Raw genomic sequence first — 27,124 nt, 5'->3', positions numbered from 1 at the left:
AAAGTATTCCCTCAAGAACTGCATGCTCGGTCAAAAGCTGCACTCAATTTAATAGTTCATCAATGAGTCATGTAACTTTGTCGTTCGTTGGTAGGTATGCTTTTGAAATACAATTTGGGACCAGTTGATAGAATAAAGCTGTATGATAGATGATTCCTTTAAAGGATGATAGATATTATGCTTATGAAAATATTTCAGTTCTTACTTTACAGAAAAAAAGTGTTAATGTTTCGTAATTAATTAATAACTTTTTTAAATAATTTAAATTTTACATGTTTCGATTGCAAAATGCAGTGCTACTATCCTGCAATTTACTTATTAATAGACAAACCGTAATTAACGAAATAATTACTGTCACATAACTACACATTTGTTATTCAAATGGCCGCAGACTATTTGCGTATGCTAAACTAGCTAAGCTTCTAATGCCAAAATTAATTGTCCAATACGCCAAACGCCATCTATTATCAACTATGAGAAACTCGACACGCACTAAAATTGCGAAATGAATACCATCGCGCCTGCGTATTACGCATCGATCCGGGATACAAACATAAATAATGTATTCGACTACAAAAATATGTGTGCTATTTTGACAGTTTTCGAAATTTAATTACAAAAACTTTCGCGCGGAAAATTATTGTTTTCCCGCCAAACTTACATGATAGTGACAGATAATGTAGGTAGTTAAATATTCATGTTTCGAATTTTTAACGAATTAAAAATAAAATTGAATAATAAATGAATATCACATTGTTTGTTTTTTAATCCTTTATATTATTACTAGCTTACCGCCCGCGGCTTCGCCCGCTTTCTCTAAAAACGATTTGAGATTTAAACTATCCTATCTCTCAAGTTGGATCGAACTGCACATGGTGTGCGAATTTTATTATAATCGGTTAAGTGGTTTAGGAGTCCATTGAGGACAAACATTGTGACACGAGATTTATATATATTAAGATATCGTATTCTACCTACTTCGAACATTAAAAAAAACTGGACTTAATGTTCTTAAATAACTTACAACTATAATTCTATCCACGAAGATCAAAATAATAAAATTATTTGCATCTATGTATATTCTGTGCCCACTTCAAATCCTCAAAGTCCGAAGTCGGCGCGCGCAGTGCAACACGTTTTGGTTCCAAAAACTTCCAGTAGAGGCGCTGACGTCGCGCACGCTTCGCGGGTGGAGCTGTCAATTTTCTTAAAAAATAATCGTAATTCGCATTTTTGCGACAATATTAACATAAGATTTAGTTAATACATTATGTATTGTTTAATAATGGTGTAGCAGTGAACATTAAACATGAAGTTCGTTTTAATAACATTGTTTTCGTTCATCGCGGGTGATGTTTTTGCAAATCCAGATGCCAAAAGACTGTATGACGATTTGCTTAGTAATTATAATAGACTGATACGACCCGTTGATAAAAACAACAACACAGTGTTGGTGAAACTCGGCTTGAGGCTGTCACAACTGATTGATTTGGTAAGTTTTTTTTAATTACCTATATACAGAATAGATTCGAAACATTGTATAGAACAACCTTAGAGAACAACCTAATAATATTATTGATTCTAAATTTGAATTTGTTGCGTAGTTTTTTTCTTAATCAATAATTTGCACGATATAGGTACGTACCAATATTATTAATAATTGTTATTAATGATTATTGATAGTTTATAATTATTGTTATAAGTTAATTTTTAAATAAGGAATAGTAAGTACTTCATAGATTGTTACAAGACTTTCGATGATCTTATCTATCTCTATAAAAACTAACTGACCCGACGGAAAGGCAAACACATGTCTAAAGAGCCATTAATTTCTGGCGCAAATTTCTTTAGTTCCTCCTTCATTAGATATAGGTATTCATATTCTACTGATAATATCAAAAACAACAAAAGTATAATTACCGAAATCAGCCCAGCTGTTCACGCGTGATGCCGCGACCGTGGAAAACAGGGGTTCATTTTTATAAATCTACTAGCTGTCCCGGCAAACGTTGTTCTGCCTCACTCTTATCACTTAGAGGTGTGAAAACTAAATGTTGGCCGAGTCTCAGACCTACCCGATATGCACAGAAAATTTCATGAAAATCATTCCAGCCGTTTCGGAGGAGTATGGTAACTAACATTGTGACACGAGAATTTTATGTAGGTAGGTATTAGATAAAAAGATTTTACAAGATAGGACCACATCCTTGCATATATTCTTCGAATAGATAGTAATATTGATGTAATACCTACTATAACTATATCCGGCGGCAGTGGCGTTGAACACGATTATTCATCACTAACCATGATTTTCATAATTTTATATTCCTAATTTTTTCGTGTTCCTATTTTAATCTTTGTGCATATGTCGTGGTCATATCGTAGATTTGATCATTTCATGATATGAGTGGCCATTTCACGAAATGGTCGCATATCGTGAAATGGCCAACATAGTTTGATCAGATCGTTAAATCGTCAACGTTTCACGATTTGGTCATCCACATTTGGCCAGATCGTATAAAATATAAAGAGTCCATATAATATTAAAAAATTTCAGAATAACTATATTCTAAAAATTTGTTTAATGTCATTTAAGTTAGTGCCGCGGCAGCGGCCGGCGAATGCCAGAAGCGAATCGTTTTTGCAATAGAAAACAATTAGGTTAGGTTAGGTTATACTTTGATAAACAACGCACGAGCCGAGCGAGCAAAGCGAGCGTGCCGCGGCAGCGGCCGGCGAGTGCCAGAAGCGGATCGCTTTTTAAAAAACAAACAATTATAATAATATAGTAGTAGTTTCTTAAATTATTTTATTTAAGTCGCATTTTTTCTTAAATACATATAAGATATCCACATTTTCCATAGTACTCGTACCTCTTCGTCGTAAATTCTTTGCTATGACTTTCTTCATAATATTGTTATTAAACGAATTATGAAGTTTTTAACTGCGAATAATTTAATTTTCGCCAGCGGCCGCCATCTTATCACATAAACACAGAGCTTGCAGCGCCTCTACCAACGATTAATGTAACTATTTTACGATATGATCAAATAAGTTTGGTCATTTCATGAAAAAACCGTGCGTTAATTGGCCATATCGTGAAACGATTTCTTATCATTGATCTGCCCAAACCACATCATGATGTGGCCAAACTAAATTGGCCATTTCACGATATGCGACCATTTCGTGAAATGGCCACTCATATCATGAAATGATCAAATCTACGATATGACCACGACACATATAAATTATAAAACTTACTGTAATTGCATAATGAGAAAGATACATACTTATAAGTAACAATTATTATTATTGATGGACCTTCGTAAATACCTACATAAATATATCCGAGTTAAAAATACCTCATTGACGCTTAACTGTCGATATTTATTTCGCAACCATCCATAATCCATACTAATATTATAAATACGAAAGTAACTCTGTCTGTCTGTCTGTTACTCAATCACGCATTAACTACTGAACCATTTTTCATGAAATTTGGTATAGAGATATTTTGATACCCGAAAAAGGACATAGGCTACTTTTTATCCCGGGAAAATGACACAATCAAGGAAATCCCACGGGAATGGGAAGTATGCGGGTTTTTTCTTTGACTGCGCGGGCGAAGCCGCGGGCGGAAACATAGTAGACTATAAAAGCATAACCAACTTCAGTTTACAATTCCCATACGAAATTCACTTTCGCATCTCCACGGCACAAAATGTACATGCTCTTTAATATGTATGACGCAGACACTGAAATAAACCGTCACTTTGAAAGGGTCTCTTTGTGCCATAGTTAACATTCTTCGTGTTAACTTAACATTCCGAGTACCTGTAACTGTGACGTTGTTTGAATGTAAATATTTCTCTTATGACAGCGATGTTAGTGTTTTTCCTGTGAATGTTTTGCTATTATTTATGGGAGGCGATGTGACGTCGCATATAGAGTATAGACGCGCTTTGATTCCCTGAAATGTTTGGTTCGGTTAAATAATCCAGGAAAATGTTTAGCAATTCCGTAATAAAGAGGATAATAAGTTTTTTTACAGATATTCTAGCTTCCTTAATATTTTAAACTAAGTGAAGCAAAAAGAGCGTAATCGACTGAAACTGAGAATTTTGACAACTTTTAGCCTATTTGCGTAGTGCAAATAGGTAGGCTAAAGGCAAATTTTAAGGATACTTAATTTTTTATAACAAAAGAAATGCAAGTTTCTTATTCCTATGAAAATTCATCAAAAATCATTCAGACGTGATCATATTATAATGAAGACACAGTACTACCTACTTTTGCATTTACAAATATAAGCCATATTACTTTACCTAATAGGTATACCTATTGACAAAAAAAAAGTTGAAGGCATGGAGGAGCAAAAACTCAATGTTGGCCATGGCTACCTACGACCTATAAAGAATTCCATAAAACCTTAAGTACGAAGGTCCAATTTATTCAAATACGTCCGCAAAACAAAACAATTAAGGGACTGAAGATCAAGTCAAGATGTTCAATGGTACTCTACTGATTGAAGTTGGCTTAATTGTTTGTTTGGTAACGAGGTGGCTCTTATTCTGAGTGTGTTTGGAGCTGATTGTATCGGTTAACCGGTTGAGTGCGTTGACTTTGACGTTTATTGTAGACTAGCTGCTTGTCCCAACTTTGCTTTGAAATAGAAGTATGATGAGCTGCAGGTAACCCCCCCCCCCCTGCTCAAGCTGAGCAGCAGAGGTTTGAAAGGGTATTTGTAACTACGGAACAGCAAGTCTTGAGAGTATTAGACTATCATTTACAGCGTAAAATAAGTAGAAATTTTCTCTTTTACATTTAAACACTTAAAATACAATAATTATGTATGTCGATTTTTATGTACAGTGGTGGTCACATAATTAAAGACACTAAGAAAATTTTATACTACCCAAGACACTTCTCTCAACATTTTTTTTTTTACACTACCAATGGAATTTGTTAAATAATTTTAAAATATTCAGGTATGTGTTGTCTAATGCTAAACTAAATTTTATTTACAAAACTTGTCAGTTTGTTAGATTTTATTCGGTTCATCCTTACTACTAGCAGTTTTAACCTAACAAAGGTCTGGCCATATAATTAAAGACATTAGACTCGCTTGTATGAAATATAAAAAAAATATTATTTTAATGAGATTATTTTTACAACACAAAATACCTGACGTATTTACAAAACATTTGTACACTTTTCAATATTTGGTTGCATGTCCTTTGGCAGTAATGACGGTTTACATCTCTTGGGCATGGAAGCAACTAATTTTGTTCAAGTTGCATCACTAAATTGGTTACATTCTTCGAAAATGTTTTGCAAAGTTAGTCGACGTTTGATGATCGCTTTGCCGCGACTACTTTCTTTCTTGATTTTATAAGTTTTTGATCGGATTTGAATCCGGACTGTGAGGGGGCCAATCCAAAACAGTTACAGATTTGTTCCTTAACAAGCACTTCGCTACTTTTGCTGTGTGCTTGGGATCATTATCGTGTTGAAAAGTCCAAACAACAGGTAAATTTTCCTCTGCATAGGGCAGCATGGATTGCTCTAAAATATACTTGTACTGGAATTTATCCATGTTGCCTTCTGTCTTTTTGACAGGTCCAACACCAAGTCCAGAAAAACAGCGCCACACTTTGATATTTCCACCCCCATGTATGACTACTTTTTAGAGTATCTTGGATCCATTTCCTTATTGAGATGGCGTCTTACATATTGTTTTCTGACAGAATTAATCATATTAATCTTAGTTTCATGCAGAAACAGCACATGTTTCCATTCTCGTTCAGTCCAGTGTTCGTATTTTGTAGCAAAGTGAAATCTTGCCTTCACATTTTGTTTTTTCAAAAGTGGTACTTTCCGAGATACTCTTCAGTGCAAGTTTTCCTCACACAGTCTCCGTCTAATTGTGCTTGCAGACCCCCCTTCAAGCCTGCTGCACCATACAACTCTGAACTGTATCAGTTCCGACCCATTAAATGGATCTTTTTAGCCAACAACACCATTTTTGAATCTTTCGGCCGAGTAGTTTCACTTGATTTTGCTTTTCTGAGTACGTTTGCGGTCGTTGTTCCACACGACCGAAATATCTCTGAAATCTTGATCAAATATCTTGACATATTTTATAGCATTCATAACCATATCCTTGAAACAGTTTAATTATCATGGAAGTTAGAAATATTTTTTCTTGCGGAGGAGTCGCAACTTTTGTTTTTAACCATAGTAATTGATATTAAAACTATTAAACGTATGAATTTTAATTTTAAAAGTTAAAAATAACCAAAAAAATTATAGTGTCAACGATTTATGAAATTACGCGACAAAAAGAAGTAAAGCACAATGCTGTTTCTTTTTATTTATAAAAAATTGTAACTCATTTCTTGTTGTCTTTAATTAAGTGGCCAGCTATACGTACGTTAACAAAGTTTGTGTTACATTTCCACAGAGAGCAAGTGTCGAAACTAACAAGGAATATAACTATTTTTTGTCCCTCATTTTAAAGAACATATTGTCTTGTATGGTTTAATAAAAATAATAGTAGATTAAATACCTTTTTCAGATAATTGTACTTCCTAATGTAAATATTTTATGGTCAATTGGAGGGTGTCTTTAATTATGTGACCACCACTGTATGTACATTGTATATTATACATACTTTCAAAAGTAGGTATGTATCAAAGAAGCCATAGCTATTTAGCATTCTGTAATATTTACCATGTAAAAGAGGTGCCTTAAAAACATATCATTCGATCTCATACTCTTAAAAGGGCATTAGGAATCCGTTTAAAACACACAGTTAAATTCAATAAAAAATCCATAAATGGGAAAAAGCATTCACAAAGCATTAACCACAGTCCACAATCAAGTGAACTAATTATTGAAACCACAAACAACCGCAACAAATAAAGATATGTTATTAGGTGACGATTTACGTACGGAGTTGAAACACGTTGTGAAATGCTGACACAACATTAATATATTTCTATGACGTGCACATGTCAAAGAAAACTAACCTAAAATGAGGCCGCGAGAACATAAACGTCCTAAGGTACCTACATTTATTAAAAAAATATTGGCCCACCAAATTTTTTATAAAATGTCACTTCGTCATCAAATATCTGTTTTATATCTGTTTTATTTGGCTCAGGTACAAAATTGCACATGCATAGACACAGCGTAAAGCAATCTTTAACTCAATGTTCCCTTTTGCTTCTCTTAAAAACATATATGGATGACTATAAGCCTACAAAATTTTTTCTTCTTCTTGTTAATACTCTCTGATCTCTCAGCCAAAAACTACATGTGTCCAATAACCACGATCCAATAGTAAAATTAAAAAAAAAATGTACAAGCAATTCCTTTGATACATCCGCATTCCGCAGTGTATAAAAAAGCTGTAAATTATGAGACGTAAAAATTTATTGTGTACATGAGTGTGCTATGAATTCTTTATTGATTTCTAATGCAGTAGTCTCCTTTTCTCCTCCTATCATGCGGATCATGCGGGTTATTAATCGAAAAGACTGGTCGATCTTATTGGAAACTAATAAAAAAGTCAAAATCTCATGCAGCATATGAAGTTGATCATCACCGATAAATAAAGCAGGTGTATAATAATAAATGTATCTTCTGTTATACAAAAATCTGCACGCGTTTTCAAAGAAAAACCCGCATAGTTCCCGTTGATGTGGTATTTCCGGGATAAAAAGTAGCTTATGTATTATTCTGGGTCTTCAGCTACCTACAAACCAAATTTCATTGTAATCGGTTCAAAACATTAACAGACATGCATCCTCATAAGTGTTTGTTAATCAATAAGACGAGCCTAATCCTTATTCATTAAGTTCTTTCAATTTTATAACAGCACTTTTTAATTTCCGCTCAGGCATTATCACGGATTAAATATACGTACATTGAGTAACGTGATTTCCCTCAAAACGCTTACTTAACAACCTGACAAGCGGCCATCTGGTGCTCGTTGCAGCCACCATTAATATTGTAGTTCAAAATGTATCACTGTCCGCCCCTGGATGTATGGACGTTGTAAAATTTTATATTCTTTCTTGCTTCTAAAATTGCCTTTCACGGAGCTCATTTGGTTAATAATTTGAAATTAGCTTGGGAAAATTGGATTTGAAATTTTCTGATAGAGTTTAGTGGCGTTACTTAGTGAGAATTATGGATAGGATAAAATAAAATAACATAGGCGGGTCCACACTGACTTGTTTCGTGCAGAAATTTCCTCACGCGGCTGCTCGCTCTGTGTGGATTATGTACTTATTACAATTCTATTTTTCAGTTTATCTATGAGCCATTTAAATTTCTTTTGACAGTAAATAAATAAAAATAAAATAAGCACAAACATCTAAATACAAAATTTGCGGACAGCTTGATTGCTCTAGTAAAGTAAGATTTTGAAGGGTTTAATAATGCACGATTTCTAGATAAAAAGTACAGATAAAATACGGGTGGGAAAATAAATAGATATTTCCAATGAATAGATATTCAATGTACAATTAAGAAGAAAGTTCCAAGAAGTCTACAAGTACTGGACAAGTTAAAAGTACGGACTATTCGAATAACATCAGTCTGTCGGTTGTTTGTCTCGCTTTATTTAGGACATACGAGCAGACTCTCTCTCTTGTGTTTTACCCTTTATTATTTTTAATGACGTTCCTATCAATGAAACTTAATTTGTCCACCATCTAATACAAATCTGACGCTATTACTTAACCAACTGCTCTCTACATAATATTTATTATATATGTTAGAACTTCTTTTCATAATAATTAGGAATTGAATGGAAGTATGCAATAAGGTAATTTGCATGTTTACTTCGAGTTGTATCTCGTCGAATGCCCTCTTGGCTGTCTATATTTTGTTCAAATACTTATACAAATTCAAAATTTCAACGTACCTAGTGTGTCTAGCAATTTCTTCAGTCCCTACATAGCGTTTCCTCTTATCTCATTACATTAATCCCTATCCAGTGGGTAATCCGTTATTTAGCTATGTTTATATTAATTTTGATGGCCCGGGGGATATTTGGCCCGAGCCCAAGAATTGGGATCGATTGCTCTATAGCAGGGAAGTAGAATGCCATAAATGCGACCGAGTTAAGTAACCTACTTTTGTAGCGTTGTTAAATTTTATCGGGCCAGTTTTTCTACGAATTTTTTCGTATCACTGCGCTATGTTTGGGCAGGGAGCAGAGACCATTAGCTTTATAAAGAATTAAAATAATATTCTTATACATTAAAAGTCATTCATTTTCCAACCGTTCGGTTCAGTTTGGTATTGAAGGTGTTACCCGATTATAAAATTCCTTATACTTTTTCAATAATAATTTAATTGGATTAAGCGTAGGTTTAGTAAAGGCTGTTTTAATTTCAATTTTTCAATAAAGTATTCGAAATTTAGTAAGCAACATTTGTGATGTTATAATAACGATAGATCTTTTTCTATTTGTTTCAGAATCTTAAAGATCAGATTTTGACAACGAACGTTTGGCTGGAACATGTAAGTTAATTTGATTATAATTATTATAAATATAAGTGGATACTTCTACTTGTGGTCAATAATATTTTTAATGTTGTATATACTCTTATGTCTTAGTCATACAAAACATAGCAGCTACATGCTTATTACAAAGAATGCAGTACCCATTTAATTTTAACATCGTAAATGTTAAAATATTCACCATCGCAATTTATAATCAATAGATAAACCGTATCATAACAATAACCATTAACGCTTATACCTAAAAATTCCGTTTGCGTAGGTACTGGCCGTTTAATGAGGGTACAATTGTTGCAGGAATGGGAAGATCACAAATTCAAATGGGACCCGCTGGAGTACGGCGGGCAGAAGGAGCTTTATGTGCCGTCGGAACACATTTGGCTGCCAGATATAGTGCTGTATAATAAGTGAGTGTGATGCCTGTTCTTGAGTTGTGTTGCGTAATTTTGTTTGCAAATTCTGTTGAACATCCTGTATATAGTGTATATCCGGTTTTAGTGTATAGAGCAATTTGATGGAACATCCTGTAGTAGCATCATTATGTTTTATTTTTAAATTTGATTCTGAAAGAATAGAAGAAGAAGAAGATGAAGAAATGAAAGGTTAGTTATTAAAAGAGAAGATATAAGAACAAAGAAAATAAAACAATATGTTTTAATTTAATGAAATATTACTTGGTTGAAGATAAGGTTACCGAGCATAATAATAATCATTACTGCAATGATAATAATTCACGTCACACGTTCTTCTTGTATCATTACCTATTGAATTTTAAATCGCGGACATCTCACAGCGTCACGCTCGCATAATATAAAATTTACAACGTAACTGTGCTCTTCCTGCTAATATATTGCATAACACATCCAAGTCCTTTTACACTTCATCAAGTATACACCAATATTGCGAGTTGGACGGCACAATGCAATTTAGAACAGGCTAATGTCATAATGAATGTTCGCCAGAAGTTCAGCGCTGTTATAAACCAATTAGTTGCTAACTCCGGCGGATGCATTGGGCCTGTTTATAGGAATTGCTTATTAATTTATGCACTGTGTTTCTGGCTTGTAAGATCTGTTGGTTTGCCTTGGGACATGGAATTAAATGTTGATTATCTTGACTGTTAAGTTTGTTCAGTTGAAGTCGTATTCTAGTAAGTAAGTAATTTTAATTGGAGTCAATGAATGAAATAATACTTTCTTAATTTTAATCTATAATTATTAATTATGAACAACAGACCCAATTTCAATTATTAGATTTTATGATAAAAATGATATTATTCATGTAGGTAGAAAACCAACCTTTCATAGAAGAAGAAAATAAGAAAGATAGATTCTTTCTTTCTTTCTTCTTCTTTCTTCTTCAACCTTTCATCATTGAAAATAGGTAAGTAACAATACAACTTTAAAGTATTAATGTGACACTACAACTGCTAATTTAATAAAACACAGCTCGCATCACACATACTATAACAAACAAACCACAAAATATCATGTTCAACAACTGTAAAATAATCTACCAAATGATCCGGTTAGCAAAGCGCGGCAAAGCACAACACTCGTCCATTCATAAATTCTAAATGGTGTGACGTCAGCGTGACGTCACAGAGTACGCAATGCAGCACGGTTACGCTCAGGAAATATTATGTATTGACTCGGAGGGTTTGAAGGTGTCATAAGGTCATCTGAGGTTACGTTTACATTCACAATTCATTCAATTAATTGAGGCATTTGTATGATTATGTAGAATGGAATTTGAGGTAAAAGATGTAATGAATGACCATATGAATTTTGATACAATTATTATTACTCAGTCAGTAATATCATGAAACTTTGTTTTGCTTATTCCTGGGTGTAAATTTTTCAAATCGGACCAGTAATTCCTGAGATTAGCGCATTCAAACAAACAAACTCTTCAGCTTTATAATATTAGTATAGATATATGCGTCTATAAAAAAGCAGCCTAATTTGGAAATGGCGCACAAAATCCATTAAAAACGCGGGAAGTACGTAGTGCGGATATTTCGCTGTATCCGCATCCGACAAATGATATACTGAGAGCGACACGCGCTGAATTATGTGAGCTTAGCGTTTATTGCCCATTGACACTAGCATTATCATTTATCTGTGAGATTGCTCTTTTGAATAGCAAGCGAACCATGGTGATCGGGAATGTAGGAGTCGGGTAAACCTGTAAAATATTTAGTTGTATGAATCGGACACACGAAATTATTTGGCTAGAAAGGTTGGCTTTTTTTCACGATCAAAGTACATAAAATTATAATAATTGAATTTCGAAGTACTAAGTAGAATTAGAATGACTTATATATTGTAATGTCGTATCGTAATGTGCTTCTAACAACAATTATTTGTAATGTTTTTGTTTTTAATTTTATACTCTATAGAAAAAGGTGGGCAAAACGGATAAAAGGAAGACAAACAGAAACTGTGTAATAATAGCGGCAATAACGTTTATTGATCTTTTAATAGTTCCAGATTGCGACACTTCTCGTCATTTGCACAAATTCCTTATTATTATGCATTTGCATACCAAAATCTAGCCAAATTTCTTGCTCTAAAATATTTCAACTGATTGCTATCTTAATAACCTCGAAAACAGAAATGAATGAAACCGCATATTGTCATGTAACCATAAAACATAATATCAATAAAAGTAAATTTAAATTCCCAATAGCTATCCGGTTGATTCGGGTCATGCTTACACGAGAAAATAGGAAAAATTCCGATGTAAATATTTAGAAGGAGAATTCCTGAAGATATAAATCTTTTCGTTATTTCCCCCGACCTCATCTTTGGGCTACTTGCATTTTATAGGCACCGAATTTATATCTTAGCTTGATATAATACGCTAGTCTAGCTTAGTACGTTTGGCTTGAATTGTAGGTCTGTTACAGTGCTTAAATTTATTTTTCTTCGTGTATACTTTGCTCTCTGATCTTTTTTATATAAATCATGATTTTTATATATAAAGTATTATATGAGCCTACGTTTCTATTATTTGTGAGTTGAACGCAGCAGTTCATATTATGATTTTCAACGTTATTAGATAACAATCAATGGTAAAGTTTTGCTACCGATGCTACAACTGATCTGACTTATTTTTCATTATTGAATTACACCGATTACAAATACCTTTTCCGCGACCAAGAATCATCAATGTCTCTTCTCTTTTAATTTCCTTCAGGATACTGATAATCGTTATTTAACGTGGCCCATGACCCTTACAATACACGTTAATACATTATAGTGAGGTTCCTGCCACCATGGCTATATACCCGTGAGATGGTAGGTCGCACGTAAACGCGGACGTATGTAACGTGTAATATCCAGCAATAAGCAGTTGCGTAAAAATGTAGAAGGATATTAGATTCGTATTACTGCAACAGCATATGGAGCGCATAAGCGCAGATATTACTTGTGATGCTTCCAGTGCGAATTTAGGTGAATCCACCATTAAATTGAACTTTTTGATACCTACCCACTAATTGATTAAATAGGTTTCTTCACCTGATTCTCCTTTATCCGTTGCTGATGTATCACAAAATATCCTGGATTCCTAACTGTTTATAGCATCCGTCTCATAACTGCTATGAGACAAATGTTAAAGGACAACTACTATTACACTATTTAATTTCTACGATCTAAATTTAAACCTACGCCCACACACACAAAGTTGATATTCCTTCGCACACCTCTTCCATCTAAGAATTAGGCGGCAAACACATGAAGCGTAAGATTGGTCGCACATGCGTCTTCTAACCCATTCTACGCTATGATTAATCGGCCACCGGTCGGTTCTGACATAACATGATGTATCATTCGCCGACGTTTCTTGTCGATATTATCAATTAACTTTACGTGTTACGGCTTTTACGTTACCTTAAATGGTTTTGAGGTGGGCGTGAGGTTGGATTGATTTGTTTCTACGTTTATATATTGAAGGTATAAATAAATAAATAAATATTATAGGACATTATTACACAAATCGACCTAGTCCCACAGTAAGCTCAATTAAGGCTTGTGTTGTGGGTACTAGGCGACGATAAATATAATATTTAATAAATACATATATAGATAATAACACCCAGGCCCAAGAACAAATAAATGAGTTTATCATACAAATATTTGCCTGACCGGGGATCGAATCCGGGACCGTCGGCTCAGTAGGCAGTTACTTTACCACTGCGTCAACCGCGTCGTCGTCATAAATGGTTGTATAGTATAGGTAGATTTTACTCAGTTTTGCAGATTTGTGAAGTTGTGCCATAATCATATGCTGGTATAACATTGATTGGATGTTATGTAATTATTTTGCTTTAGCATAGGCTAGACTGAATCGCTACATATTGTCCAAAAATAAAATTGACCGACTGGGCCTTAATAATAAATTATTTTTTTTTATTTAACATTTTTCCTGTAAATTTAGCTTAATTATAAAAAGCAACTGGATTTTACTAATATCACAACACTACATTTTAATTTCCTACCAAACTATACAATACAAATTAAAATCTTTATTTCACTAGTGCTGACGGCGAATACGTGGTGACAACCATGACGAAAGCAGTACTCCACCACACAGGCAAGGTGCTTTGGACCCCACCAGCTATATTCAAGTCATCTTGTGAGATCGATGTGCGCTACTTTCCCTTTGACCAACAGACTTGCTTCTTGAAGTTCGGCTCCTGGAGCTATGATGGTGATCAGGTATTGTGTAGTTTTAATTGACAATATAAATAATAATTGTTTAAATTGACTATAAAAATGTCGTTGTGCTTTCAAGGAGAAGAAGATAAAGTAGAATATAATATAACTAGATATCCGCCCGCGGCTTCGCCCGCGTTTGCAAAGGAAAACCCGCATAGTTCCCGTTCCCGTGGGATTTCCGGGATAAAAACTATCCTATGTGCTAATCCAAGTTACCCTCCATATGTGTGCTAAATTTCATTGTAATCGGTTCAGTAGTTTTTACGTGAAATAGTAACAAACATCCATACATCCATACATCCATACAAACTTTCGCCTTTATAATATATTATATTAGATATTGTTCAGATATGAGACAATTAAAGACGCAAAATTCTAATTCAAATTCAAATTGCTTTATTTGCAGAATGTAAAATTACAAAGATGTTTGTAGGTACCTACATATAGTAGATCCTTAAACATTATTAGATGATAAGAAATGGTCTCATAATATGAAGCCTTTTTAACAATTTCATGTTGATTTTCCAACAACCCCAACATAAAAAAAACACAAAAATAGTTTACAAGGATGTGAATGATTCCATCAATTTGTGTACACTTACCAAATTTCCATCAAAATATATTTTTATCACCGTTTCTTCGTTCCTTCCTGTACCTTTGGTATACATTACTCCTTGCCTTTTACCTTTATTTCCAATGAAAATACTTATTCCAGAACCACCAAGCAATGTAATACAAACAAAATATACTATAGGTATTCGTATGCTAGCTATATTGGAAGTTCCGAATTTAGCAGCAAGTTGTCGACCGACCCGGCTTAAGTCATTACTTTATGGTAATGTAATTTGACCTCTTGATATTGCACTCTATAATATCTGTGACTATTAAATGGACAATAATAGTGAAATGGTTTAACATAACATTTTCTCCTGCAATATTCATTCTGATTTAATCGAATGGGGTGTTGGAATTTCATGATCATATTATTTTACTGGTGTCTCGTATAATATTTGGCATAGGCAACTATCGATAGTATGTACCTCCACCACTATAAAAGAGAAAAATACTTTTATTAGAATGGTTTTGTTCAGATTATTTTAGTAAAATGTTTATGCAAACTTTAAACGCTAGATCGAGGAACTTTTGGACTTGAAGTTACTCGACGAGTGAGAAATCAATTGTAATTTTTTTTTTATTATTATTTTTACGTTGCGGTCAAATAAAGTTCTTTTTTTAATTTTCATCAATAAATATCAGTTTGAAGAACTGCTACGATCTTGTCGCATGTTATGTCGAAACAGTTTTCTAAGAAAATCTTTAAATGGACTTACACCTTCGACATTTTAACCAAGCACATCAAAACACATGCTCCTTCGGCAACAGTATCAAATTCGTTCCAGATCGATTTAAAGCACATCAACCAAAAGAAAGGTGATATGGTGGAAGTCGGTATCGATTTGCGCGAATACTATCCCTCTGTGGAGTGGGACATCCTTGGAGTGCCGGCTGAGAGACACGAGAGGTATTACCCGTGCTGCCAAGAGCCATATCCAGGTAATGTATTTTAAATTTATGAATATAGTTTTTAATGTCACGGGGGTTCTTTAATTACAATGGGGTCATATGGCTCACAGTATGGCCATAGATTAGCATTACTTTATTTATTAGGTAATTTTAGTGGTATTTTAATGACTTCAAATTTAAATATAATAAATATTTTACTTCCCTAAGTGATCGAAGAGCATACTTCCGCATACGAATATTTAGTCACTGAGCCATGAAAATGTTATCAGCTGATGTTGTCACGTTGTAGCTTTAGAAGATTCATCATTGCTAAAGATAAAAAACTGCATTATTGTCAGAAAAATATGCTGAAAATAATATCATGTAAAATCTCGAAAATTAAACACAGTACGATGTAACACTCTAGGGGCAAACATTTCATGGTTTATTCATAGATTCATATATCCAACAACCGCTGAACAAAATTCACATTCCAAACTTTCAATACATACCACACCAACACCTAACCGCATCTCCAATTCCGAAACTGTAGCTTATTTATCGTTTCCTTTAAGCTCAAACAACTGACATTAATCAGTGGCCCTATCAGTATTCACGCGGCGTTCGGCTAAGTGCTCTTTGTGGATATTAGCAAAACAAGCGTTACCTGCTCGAGGTACCCTGGAACGGTTATTTAGGAGATAAGAGTTGTCGACGCAATTTACACCCCGAGATTAGACTTAGCTGGTCTGGTGTTTCTTTGCTTTCGAATTGCGGAATTAATTAGTAAAGATGTGATTTTACGTTTAGGTTTCATTTACGTGGTCGTTAATTTAGTTTTTGTCAGGATCGGGAAATGTTTGCGTTGCATTTTATCTAATCATTTTTTTATTATTTCAATATAAAAATTTGGGAACATTTAATATGATGAAATTTATAAACTTCGATATATATATATATCGTTAAAGTGAATTCACCAAAATTCGTCAATAGGTTGATCAAAAAGAAGCACAACATATTTCACAGTCAACCCAAAAACGTGGTAAAGTCAATTAATAAAAAATCGTCACTCTTAAAATAAATTTCGCTTTTAAATTAACGAAAAAAGTTCCCGAGTCCTCGGAGAGTCGTTCCCGAAATGAAAGGACACACAAAATGCGTGATTATGGAGTCTGAAACGCTTTTATCTGGCGAGGATTTTTTGAATGTCGGAAAATTAGGTGAATTATATTGTTGGAAGAATGAAATGCTGTTTTATTTATGCCATTTGTACGTTTATCTTCCTGCTGAACAAAGTTGAATAGATAACTTATGTGTTTTACATACAATTAGGATATATTTGCGATAGTAAAATGAGATGTCTTTGCTGAATTTAGGGCTAAGTATATTAAAAAAAACCTTACGGTGTAAACTTAGACTGTAAGATATAATTATGTTATCGATTTATGGACTTAACACTGAAAGAAGACATGAATTAAAAAATCTTATTTCTGCAAAAATGGGTAAATTTTTTAATTTTACAGTAGATATTTTATAATAACTTTAAGTACTATTTTAATTTAAATAACAATTTGTTCCAGATATATTCTTCAACATAACGCTACGAAGGAAAACCTTATTCTACACTGTCAACTTGATCGTACCGTGTGTAGGCATTTCATACCTGTCCGTTCTTGTTTTCTATCTACCCGCCGATTCCGGAGAAAAGATAGCCCTTAGTATTTCCATCCTGCTCTCACAAACTATGTTCTTCCTGCTCATATCTGAGATCATACCGTCGACGTCACTAGCCCTGCCTTTGTTGGGAAAATATCTCTTGTTTACGATGTTACTAGTTGGCTTATCTGTGGTGATAACTATAATAATTCTGAATGTCCACTATCGCAAGCCGAGTACGCATGAAATGGCGCCTTGGGTTCGGACGTTCTTTATAACGATGCTTCCAAAGTTGTTGCTAATGCGAGTGCCAAAAGATTTGTTGAGAGATTTAGCGGCTCAGAAGATTATTGGTCGTGGAAAAAAGAAGAATAAGTTTAAGGATGCGTTAGCGGCGGTTGAACGGACCAATTCCAATGCATCCAGCCCTGATTCTTTGAGACATCACTTGCCTGGAGGTTGCAACGGACTGCATTCTACTACTGCTACGAATAGGTATGCATTTGTTTAAGATTTACACCTTCATTTAATTTAAAATTAAACACCTAATTGTATTGCGTATTGGTAAGAGATTAATATCGAAAGTACAGTTCTATTCATAACTCACACACATTGTATTGTTCTTTAAATTATTGGTGTACATATATAATAATCTACAGAAAATAAATGTGTTAAGTTATAGCACAGTATTACAATATTATTTCCTACAGTAAGGAAACGCCTTTAATGTCGCGCGATGCCGCCGCCAGCGTAGGTACTTACGCTGCCACACGAAAATACGCTAGGGTTGCAACAAATGGGAAATAAAACAATTGTGATTATTAATATTATGATGAAATCATTTATTCATGTACATTCAAAATAATTGCGATTATTAAATCTGATGTAATTATTTGTTCATAAATATATAATTACAGATATTGCACTGCTAAATATTATTTACGTGGACACTTTATTTTTGGATGTTCTTAATTGTATATTATACCATTTAACTAAGTAATGCATTCGCATTGGGATGTACAATCTGATTAGAAAATAATGAGGACAACATATACATAGCTTTGATTTTAATTCAACAGATACAATTAATACAATCTTTCTGAAATATTGTTTCCTTCTGGGATTTCAATGTAGATTTACATCCGTAAACGGAACAGTTTTTGCGCGCCATAATAGAATATGTAAGTACCTATGTATAATAAAATTATTACACAAAAAATACGACTGCGTCGTCCTTTCGCGATAGTTAATGCAAACTCAGCGTGATTGCATTAAGCGGCCCGCGTCGCCCGACCCCCCGCCAGTTCCCCTCCGTTTCTCTGCACAAGTACATTCGTCGCCATACTGTAGGAAATATGGTAATACTGTGGTTATAGGCAGTATAATATTACGAAACACCGTTTTACAACAATTTACAATTTTTGCGTGATCCCACCAGGTTTAGTGGTCTGGTCGGTGCGTTAGGAAGTCTGGGTGCCGGTTACAATGGTCTCCCCTCTGTTATGTCTGGTCTGGACGACTCGCTCAGTGACATCACGCCGCGCAAGAAGTACCCGTTCGAATTGGAGAAGGCGATACATAATGTTATGTTCATACAGCATCACATGCAACGACAGGATGAGTTTAACGCGGTGGGTATTTGTCGGTATATGTGGTCTGGTTGGAATTTGGATGATAATTGCAGATTTTAAATAATATTAATATGTACATGGCATGTCGATTATATTTTTACCAATTCAAACAGAATTAGTAAGAAAATAATCGAAACTAGTAAATTTGTTTTAGTTTAATAAGAATATGCCAAAATTGTAGATTCTGAAGATCGTATTACATAACTTAAAATTTACGTAGATGACGTTTTGATGATTTGATTTGCATATTTCTCAAATTATTTCCTTTTTGTGTCAATAAGCAGAGCTTATTTGAACTGATGATCATGCCTCTATGCCCCAATAATATGCCATAACAATATTTTGGAAATACCATAACATGACTCATAATTTCTCCTACAGGAAGATCAAGACTGGGGCTTCGTAGCAATGGTTCTCGACAGACTGTTTCTTTGGATATTCACCATCGCGTCCATAGTTGGAACGTTCGCTATTCTGTGTGAAGCACCATCTCTTTACGACGATACTAAACCAATAGATATGGTGCTGTCTTCTGTAGCCCAACAGCAGTTCTTACCTGTCGATAGTGGGGATTCTTAATTATATAAAGAATACCCTAATGAAGAACTTAAAGAATATCTTGCTAGCAAGAACTATAGGATAAGCAATCATTATGTTTCAGTTGCGTAAATACTCCATTAAGGTTGTTCTTTATAAGTACAAAGGGTTTTCTATGCCAAAGATCCTAAGCGAAGAAGAACTGCAAATATGTCTACGCTTTTTCCATTAAGCTCATTATTAATCTAAAGGATATACACTATACAGCTAATAGAAATATGTAATATTAAAGGATTTGTTCTCGTCTAGTGTTTCCATTGTGTTTAAAACAGTATGTTTAACATAATCTCAAAATTATAAGGCTGAAAAGCACATTGATGTTCAATTTTTTTACATAAATAGGTTATTTGCTTTTGAAATTTGTTTTGAATAATGTATTCATCCAAGCCAAAAGGGGCTGTGAGTTTTATAAACTTCTTTATAAGGTAAGGTCTTCGTAGTAATAACATTAGATGTAATTACAGTTAAATCTTTTACCGTTCTTATTAATCGTCTAATAAACCACAACTAATTAGTTGCATAATTATGCAGTACTTTGTTTCTTAATTTTTTTTTTGTATGATAGGGAAGCGCTTGACCACGATCTCGCCTGATAGAAAGCTGATATGTGACCTAAGATGAAGCGCGCTTCCCTAGAAGGTACCTGTTCACTCTTTTCTTGAAGACCTCCATAGACTAAACTAAGACTCGTCGGTTAACACAGATTTTTATCAAATTTGAAAAACTATATAAAGTTGACTTATAATAATAACTAGCTTTCCACCCGCGGCATCGCCCGTGCAGTCAAAGAAAAACCCGCATAGTTCCCGTTCCCTTGGGGTTTTCGGGATAAAACCTGTTCTATGTCCTTTCTCGGGTATCGAAATATCTCTATACCAAATTTCATGCAAATTGGTTCAGTAGTTAAGAACGCGAATAAAGTCAAATCACCAATCAACATTTAGTTGATACGTGTAATATTCAAGACCAAATATAAAAAATAAAATATATGTAAAACTTGATGATATTTTCGATTATACTGTCAGATCAAAAACATAAAATATTGAAATTGACTCGATAGAAAAAATTCACGAAGTTACCTCTAAATTTCACACTTTTACGTTTTTTACTTGACATGGTAATGCCTATTATGTTCTTTTTTTCATAAACAATTATATTGAAACATTTGTGAGAACTTTGTCCGACCACTTTTTTGTAATTACTTATAGTTTTGGTTTAATCACGATAAAACACTTTTGGCGCTTACTATATTTTTAATTACGCAAGAAATCATCTTGCATCGCACGTTCCGGGAGCTAAAAACATAATTCTATTTCATACATCAGACGCTATCGCTCCGTTGAGACGAGTAGACCATGCTCAAATTGCTGTGCCGCGCGCCGATTTTTTAATAATATTGTTTCAATATTGTTTTTTTGAAAATAGTACACAACAAAAGAACATTGAAACTTCAGAAACGAGAACTAAAAGAGATTCATATTTAAATGATATCTAACTAATTTTCGAAGATAAGTTATTATAGTATTGTAATCATATTATTAATAAATAATTATTAGTTATTTATAATAAATAATAAATTATTATTTATTAATATGTATTAATAAAAAATACGACTTTCGATTCATTTCAGAAACTTTATGCAGGTGAGTTTAGATATTACATAAATATGTAATATCTAATCACACTCACACGAATTTATGCATAAATTCGTTTCCGTGGGCTGAGTATTGACGCGACGATCTTAGTTATACAAACATATATATATATTATATGGATACAAATATTTCATTCATAGTGTTACATCAATAAAATCAAGAAAGATTTATGGTATATTTTTTTATGAATTATTATATTATTACTTATTACCATTACTACTATGATTACCTACTACCTATTTGTAGATTCCTATGGTTGTTCCAGTAAATAACGTAAATAGGTTGTGAATAGTAGGTATATATAATATAATATATTCACAATCTGTATTACTAATCACTGGTGCAGTGATGAGTGAACTCCCATAAATAATTATTATAATCCATACTTATATTATAAATGCGAAAGTAACTCTGTCTGTCTGTCTGTTACTCAATCACGCCTAAACTACTGAACCAATTTGCATGAAATTTGGTATGGAGATATTTTGATACCCGAGAAAGGACATAGGCTACCTTTTATTGCGAAATATGTACCACGGGCGAAGCCGGGGCGGACCTCTAGTAAATTATAAAGTTATACCTGCTCATTATTTGAAATCTATCGTAAAATTAGTGTCAATAAAATTTCGTGTTTCGCGTTGTCACGTTATCACGTGTTTTTTCAATTCTTTTTTTATTGTATCCCTTGAAGTACAAGGATGGTTCTCATGTAGAGAAAACGTAAATATGTACGGGCGAAGCCGGGGCGGACCGCTAGTTACCGCTAATTACAAATAAAATACATATCATTCACTAGCTTTCCGCCTGCGACTTCGCCCGCGTTTTCAAAGAAAAACCCGCATAGTTCCCGTTCCCGTGAGATTTCCGGGATAAAACCTAGCCTATGTTACTCGTGGATAATGTAACTTTCGAATGGTGAAAGAATTTTTAAAATCGGTCTAGTAGTTTATGAGCCTATTCATTACAATCAAACAAACAAACAAAGTTTTCCTCTTTATAATATTAGTGTATGTATAAATAATTATAAAGTTATACTTGCTCATTATTTGAAATCTATCGTAAAATTAGTGTCAATAAAATTTCGCGTTTACCGTTGTCACGTTATCACGTGTTTTTTCAATTCTTTTTTTATTGTATCCCTTGAAGTACAAGGATGGTTCTCATGTAGAGAAAACGTAAATATGTACGGGCGAAGCCGGGGCGGACCGCTAGTTACAAATAAAATACATATCATTCACTAGCTTTCCGCCTGCGGCTTCGCCCGCGTTTTCAAAGAAAAACCCGCATAGTTCCCGTTCCCGTGGGATTTCCGGGATAAAACCTAGCCTATGTTACTCGTGGATAATGTAGCTTTCGAATGGTGAAAGAATTTTTAAAATCGGTCTAGTAGTTTATGAGCCTATTCATTACAATCAAACAAACAAACAAACAAAGTTTTCCTCTTTATAATATTAGTGTAGATTAGTGTAGACAAACACTATGAATAGGGTTGCCAACTTTTTTTACAAGAAATAAAGTACGTATATTCATAATTCATTATTCAGGTCTATGAAGATTATTAAACAGTATTTTAGCAAAACAAACATTATTTATTGTAGTGTGTGCCCTCTGACTAAATAAAAAAAATTGTGAGCGTCTAAATGTAACACATAATAATGTGTCTGCACTTTGATGCTGAAAACAGTCTTTTGTATAAGTACTTTTTTTTTGTTAAACAGTAAAAAGTATAATTTAGTGAAAAACAGTAGAATACTGTTTGGCAACCCTAAGTATGAATACACTCGCGAATGCAAATTCTGGTTTTGTGCGTGTTTCCACTTTCAACTATCAAGTGACGATTTATTTATTTGTTTTGTTTCGTAATTATTATGGTCAAATATTAATAACGAAACAAATTATTATGGACTCGATATTTTATTGTTTCACGGTAGTCGTCTTGTCGTTTGCTCAAGAACGTGAAATTGAATGATAATTATTTTTTTTTTATAAAGTCAAAACCATTTTCTTTCAAATAAAAACTTGTTTTTATTGAAAACAAAAATCAGAGTGTTGCTAGGAATAAGTATAACATTAAATAGTAATGTTAGGATATCGAAACATTTTTGTATAGGCCTGAACGTTATAGTGGAAACGCGCTCTAAGATCTGAGTAATATACATGTCGTGGCCATATCGTAGATTTGCTCATTTCATGAAATGGCCAATTTAGTTTGGCCAGATCGTTAAATTGCCAACGTTTCACGATTTGGTCATCCACATTTGGCCAGATCGTCGATCTGGCCAAACGTGGATGGCCATTTCACGAAATTCGACCATTTTTGTTAAAGCGATTCGCTTCTGGCACTCGCCGGCCGCTGCCGCGGCACGCTCGCTTTGCTCGCTCGGCTCGTGCGTTGTTTATTAAAGTCTAACCTAACCTATATTTTATACGTTCTGGCCAAATGTCGATGACCAAATCGTGAAACGTTGACGATTTAACGATCTGACCAAACTATGTTGGCCATTTCATGAAATGAGCAAATCTACAATATGACCACGACATACACACCACTAGATATGCAAATATTTCTTCAAGCTAATTTACCTTGTACTAATATTATACTAATGTTGTACTAATATTGTAAATGTGAAAGTAACTCTGTCTGTCTGTCTGTTACTCAATCACTCCTACTGAACCAATTTGCATGTAATTTGGTATAGAGATATTTTGATACCCGAGAAAGGACATAGGTTTTATCCCGGAAATCCCACGGGAACGGGAATTATGCGGGTTTTTCTTTGACTGCGCGGGCGATGCCGCGGGCGGAAAGCTAGTATATAATAAATATAATATAAACACAACAATATAACATTCATTCAAATCATACAAACAAACAGACATAAACACACAGGCAGAATTTTTTTACGGATTCGTGCTGTATACTGTTTCCCTAATATTGTTTTTTTGAATATATTACATACATACTTACACTTTTTTACTGTTTTATTATATATACGTATAGATTATCATCAATAATTATAAATAAAAAATAATAATAAATTATCATATTACATAATTTGCCATGATTTCAACTTCACTGTTTTATATAATTATTTCATTAATATACTAACTACCGAAAATACGCGTAGAACGAGCGAAGAATATTGTGTTTAATTTAGCGTCCGATGAACTTTACGTAAGTACGATGAGCCGGGTGCGGAGTGTATGATGGAAGAAAGATTGCGCGCGGCATGGCGCGCTAGGGCGGGGCCCATAACTTTAGAAATTCTCTGCCTTTATGCCCACTCTTAAGGCATGTTTGAGTAACAGACAGACAGACAGAGTTACTTTCGCATTTATAATATTAGTATGGATAAATAATAATGTATGAAGTAATAACGAACCTATAATTAAGTTGCTAAAGAATAATTTTGAGATTTTTATTCAATTAATGTCTATATTACATTACACCTTGAGAAAATTAATCAAACAATTTTTGTTGAACTTCATTCAGACGGCGTATTGTTATCTTAACCAATTCTTCATAGAACATTAATAATCCCGAACTAAGACATCATTAATTACAAAAAAGGTAAGGTTGAAGGAATCTTTTGTGAATCTTTTACGCTTAGCTCTTAGGGAGTCCCTTTAACCTACTGCTAAAAGACAGTATTAATTAGTATGTATTTTCGTTATTCGTGAATCTTTTTCAATGTGTCTTCACATTAAAGTATGACAATGATTAATTGTGGTTTATTAGCATATTTTGAACGTGTTTCGCGTAAATTATTATTAATAGTAATATTTTGGCTGTGTTAGTTTGTAAGAGTAGCTTAGTTTCAGTACACGTATTAACTTGATGTTTATTAACGAATATTCTAGATAACCTGTTTTTTTTAACTTGCAGAAATACTTAATCATATAGTAGTTTAAAAAGATTTGCTTGTATTTCAACAACGATTCTTTAAAATTATGCCAAAATAAAATGTGGTAATAATAAATCATGTTAAATAAAGTCTTCCCCATTGTGTATGTTTTGTTAAAATTAGACGTAATATGTAATCGATTTTACCTTAATAATTACTTTACAATAAACTTTGTCTCACTTAATTGTCTCGTTTTATTTAATAATTACCTATACCTATATTACATTAACGATAACATTAAAATATCATTACACGATAACATTAAAATGTCACCCGTAAACTGTCAAATACAGGCAAAGTATACATTTTTGAATTGGTAGCTTAATACGTTATTTGACGAATAAGTATTAACCGAGGATTGAAAAATCGGCCCTTAATGTAATATAGGTATAGGTAATAATTACTGCCCTGAGTCTTGATTACCTACTATTTCAATTACTACATCATATAGAAATAATTGCTAGCAGAAAAATTAAGACTTATTTACCCAAATAGAAAAAAGTAAAATCAATTCAATTCAATTTTTCGAAGGGTGGCAATTTTGTTTGAGTACAATTATTCTGCCAATGAAAAGTAAAATTTCTAGCTTGTGATAAATAGGTAAAAAGTTTAATATAAATTGCACTGACATACGTGTAAACAAAATTCTAATTATTAATGTAATTAGAAAAGTCAGTATTTACAGATTTTATTCAATGAGAGGTCAGAGTTCACGTATACTTTACATGGTTTTTAATTCCTAAGCTTTGTAAATTACAATCATCGAGGCCAAATAGAATTAAATTCAGATTTGGAATTACGCTTATTACATTAATTATTTTTCTATAAGTTTTATTATAATAATAACTAGCTGAGCCCTAGCTGAGCCTAGCTAGAGGTTTTACTCCTTTTGGTCTCAGTGTGGTGATATAATATAGCCTAAAGCCTTCCTCGAATGGGCGACCTAACACCGAAATCAAATCAGATCAGTAGTTTCTGATATTAGCACATTCAGACAAACAAACTCTTCAGCTGTATAGATTAACACAAAATAGAATAAAACACGATTAATATGCTCAAACTAGTAACTTCAGTGGCAGTGGCAACATGGCTCTAATCAAATCGCTCGACTATCTTGAAGTAACAACTCCAAACATTATGTATTATTCAAGGTCCAAGCAAACAGAGCCCTTTACGTTTTATATTGAGTTTGTGCAAGTCGAACATTTCGTTTAATACATTATTTATGTTACCTTTATTAAATAACGGCTAAAGAGTATTGGAAAAACAAAAAGGATTGCTGATTTTCTGAGTGTAGGATATTTTCGGGCAGTATTATGCCCGACTTCAAACATTATATAAATATTATCCAGTAAAATATATGAAAGTATGAAACATACTCAATTGTGAAGTCCCATGTCCCCTAGTGGGGTAAGAGGCAGATGCATTATACATCTGTTTCACTGATCGATTTTCTTTAGGGACAAGTAGGTGATCAGCCTTCTGTGTACTATCAAACCGAGATTTTCTTTTTTCTTCGTCTCCACCAGGAAATAGGAATCGAACCCAGGACCCCTCAGGAAGTACTCAATTGTACCTACTAGGTAAAATTATTCGACTATAATTTACTTTACTAGATAATATTATCCAACTCAACAATTTGCGTATTTGGTCGATTTTTGATGGGGTTCGCTTATCTCACGAATCTACTAGCTCAATTTCTGAAAATTAAACTGGCCCAATTCATATCGAAATTAATTTCTAATATTTATTATTGTTACATATTGGCGGAATAAAACACTATATAAAAGATCTCATTCTACTTTAAAATATCTAAAATAAATTACATAGGTATTCCAGTAAATCACGAATTTCATGTGAGAATGGTTTCCTTGAAATGATAAGAATAATGACAATTATAATTAAAGGGATAAAAT

General features: G+C 33.6%; 1 protein-coding gene across 1 annotated transcript; it reads left to right on the top strand.

Moving 5' to 3' along the window:
- Positions 1-1,182: 1,182 nt before the first annotated feature.
- LOC123698469 (acetylcholine receptor subunit alpha-like 2) lies at positions 1,183-19,841 on the top strand. The gene is made up of 8 exons (XM_045645104.1): positions 1,183-1,492; positions 9,493-9,537; positions 9,835-9,944; positions 14,081-14,261; positions 15,662-15,815; positions 17,345-17,915; positions 18,859-19,051; positions 19,433-19,841. Exons 1-8 carry the CDS (start codon positions 1,310-1,312, stop codon positions 19,628-19,630), a joined length of 1,635 nt encoding a protein of 544 aa, XP_045501060.1. The 5' UTR covers positions 1,183-1,309; the 3' UTR covers positions 19,631-19,841.
- Positions 19,842-27,124: the final 7,283 nt, after the last annotated feature.

Source organism: Colias croceus, chromosome 16 (assembly GCF_905220415.1).
Source record: "Colias croceus chromosome 16, ilColCroc2.1".
In the NCBI taxonomy this organism is placed as follows: domain Eukaryota; kingdom Metazoa; phylum Arthropoda; class Insecta; order Lepidoptera; family Pieridae; genus Colias; species Colias croceus.
The sequence above is the reverse complement of the archived record's forward strand: the minus strand, read 5'-3'. Positions and strand labels throughout refer to the sequence as shown.

Excerpts from the sequence above, each read along its gene's own strand:
- LOC123698469 (XM_045645104.1), top strand. The coding sequence starts at position 1,310 with ATGAAGTTCGTTTTAATAACATTGTTTTCGTTCATCGCGGGTGATGTT. Across the intron at positions 1,493-9,492 it reads TGTCACAACTGATTGATTTG|AATCTTAAAGATCAGATTTT; the intron begins GTAAGTTTTTTT and ends TATTTGTTTCAG. Across the intron at positions 15,816-17,344 it reads CTGCCAAGAGCCATATCCAG|ATATATTCTTCAACATAACG; the intron begins GTAATGTATTTT and ends AATTTGTTCCAG.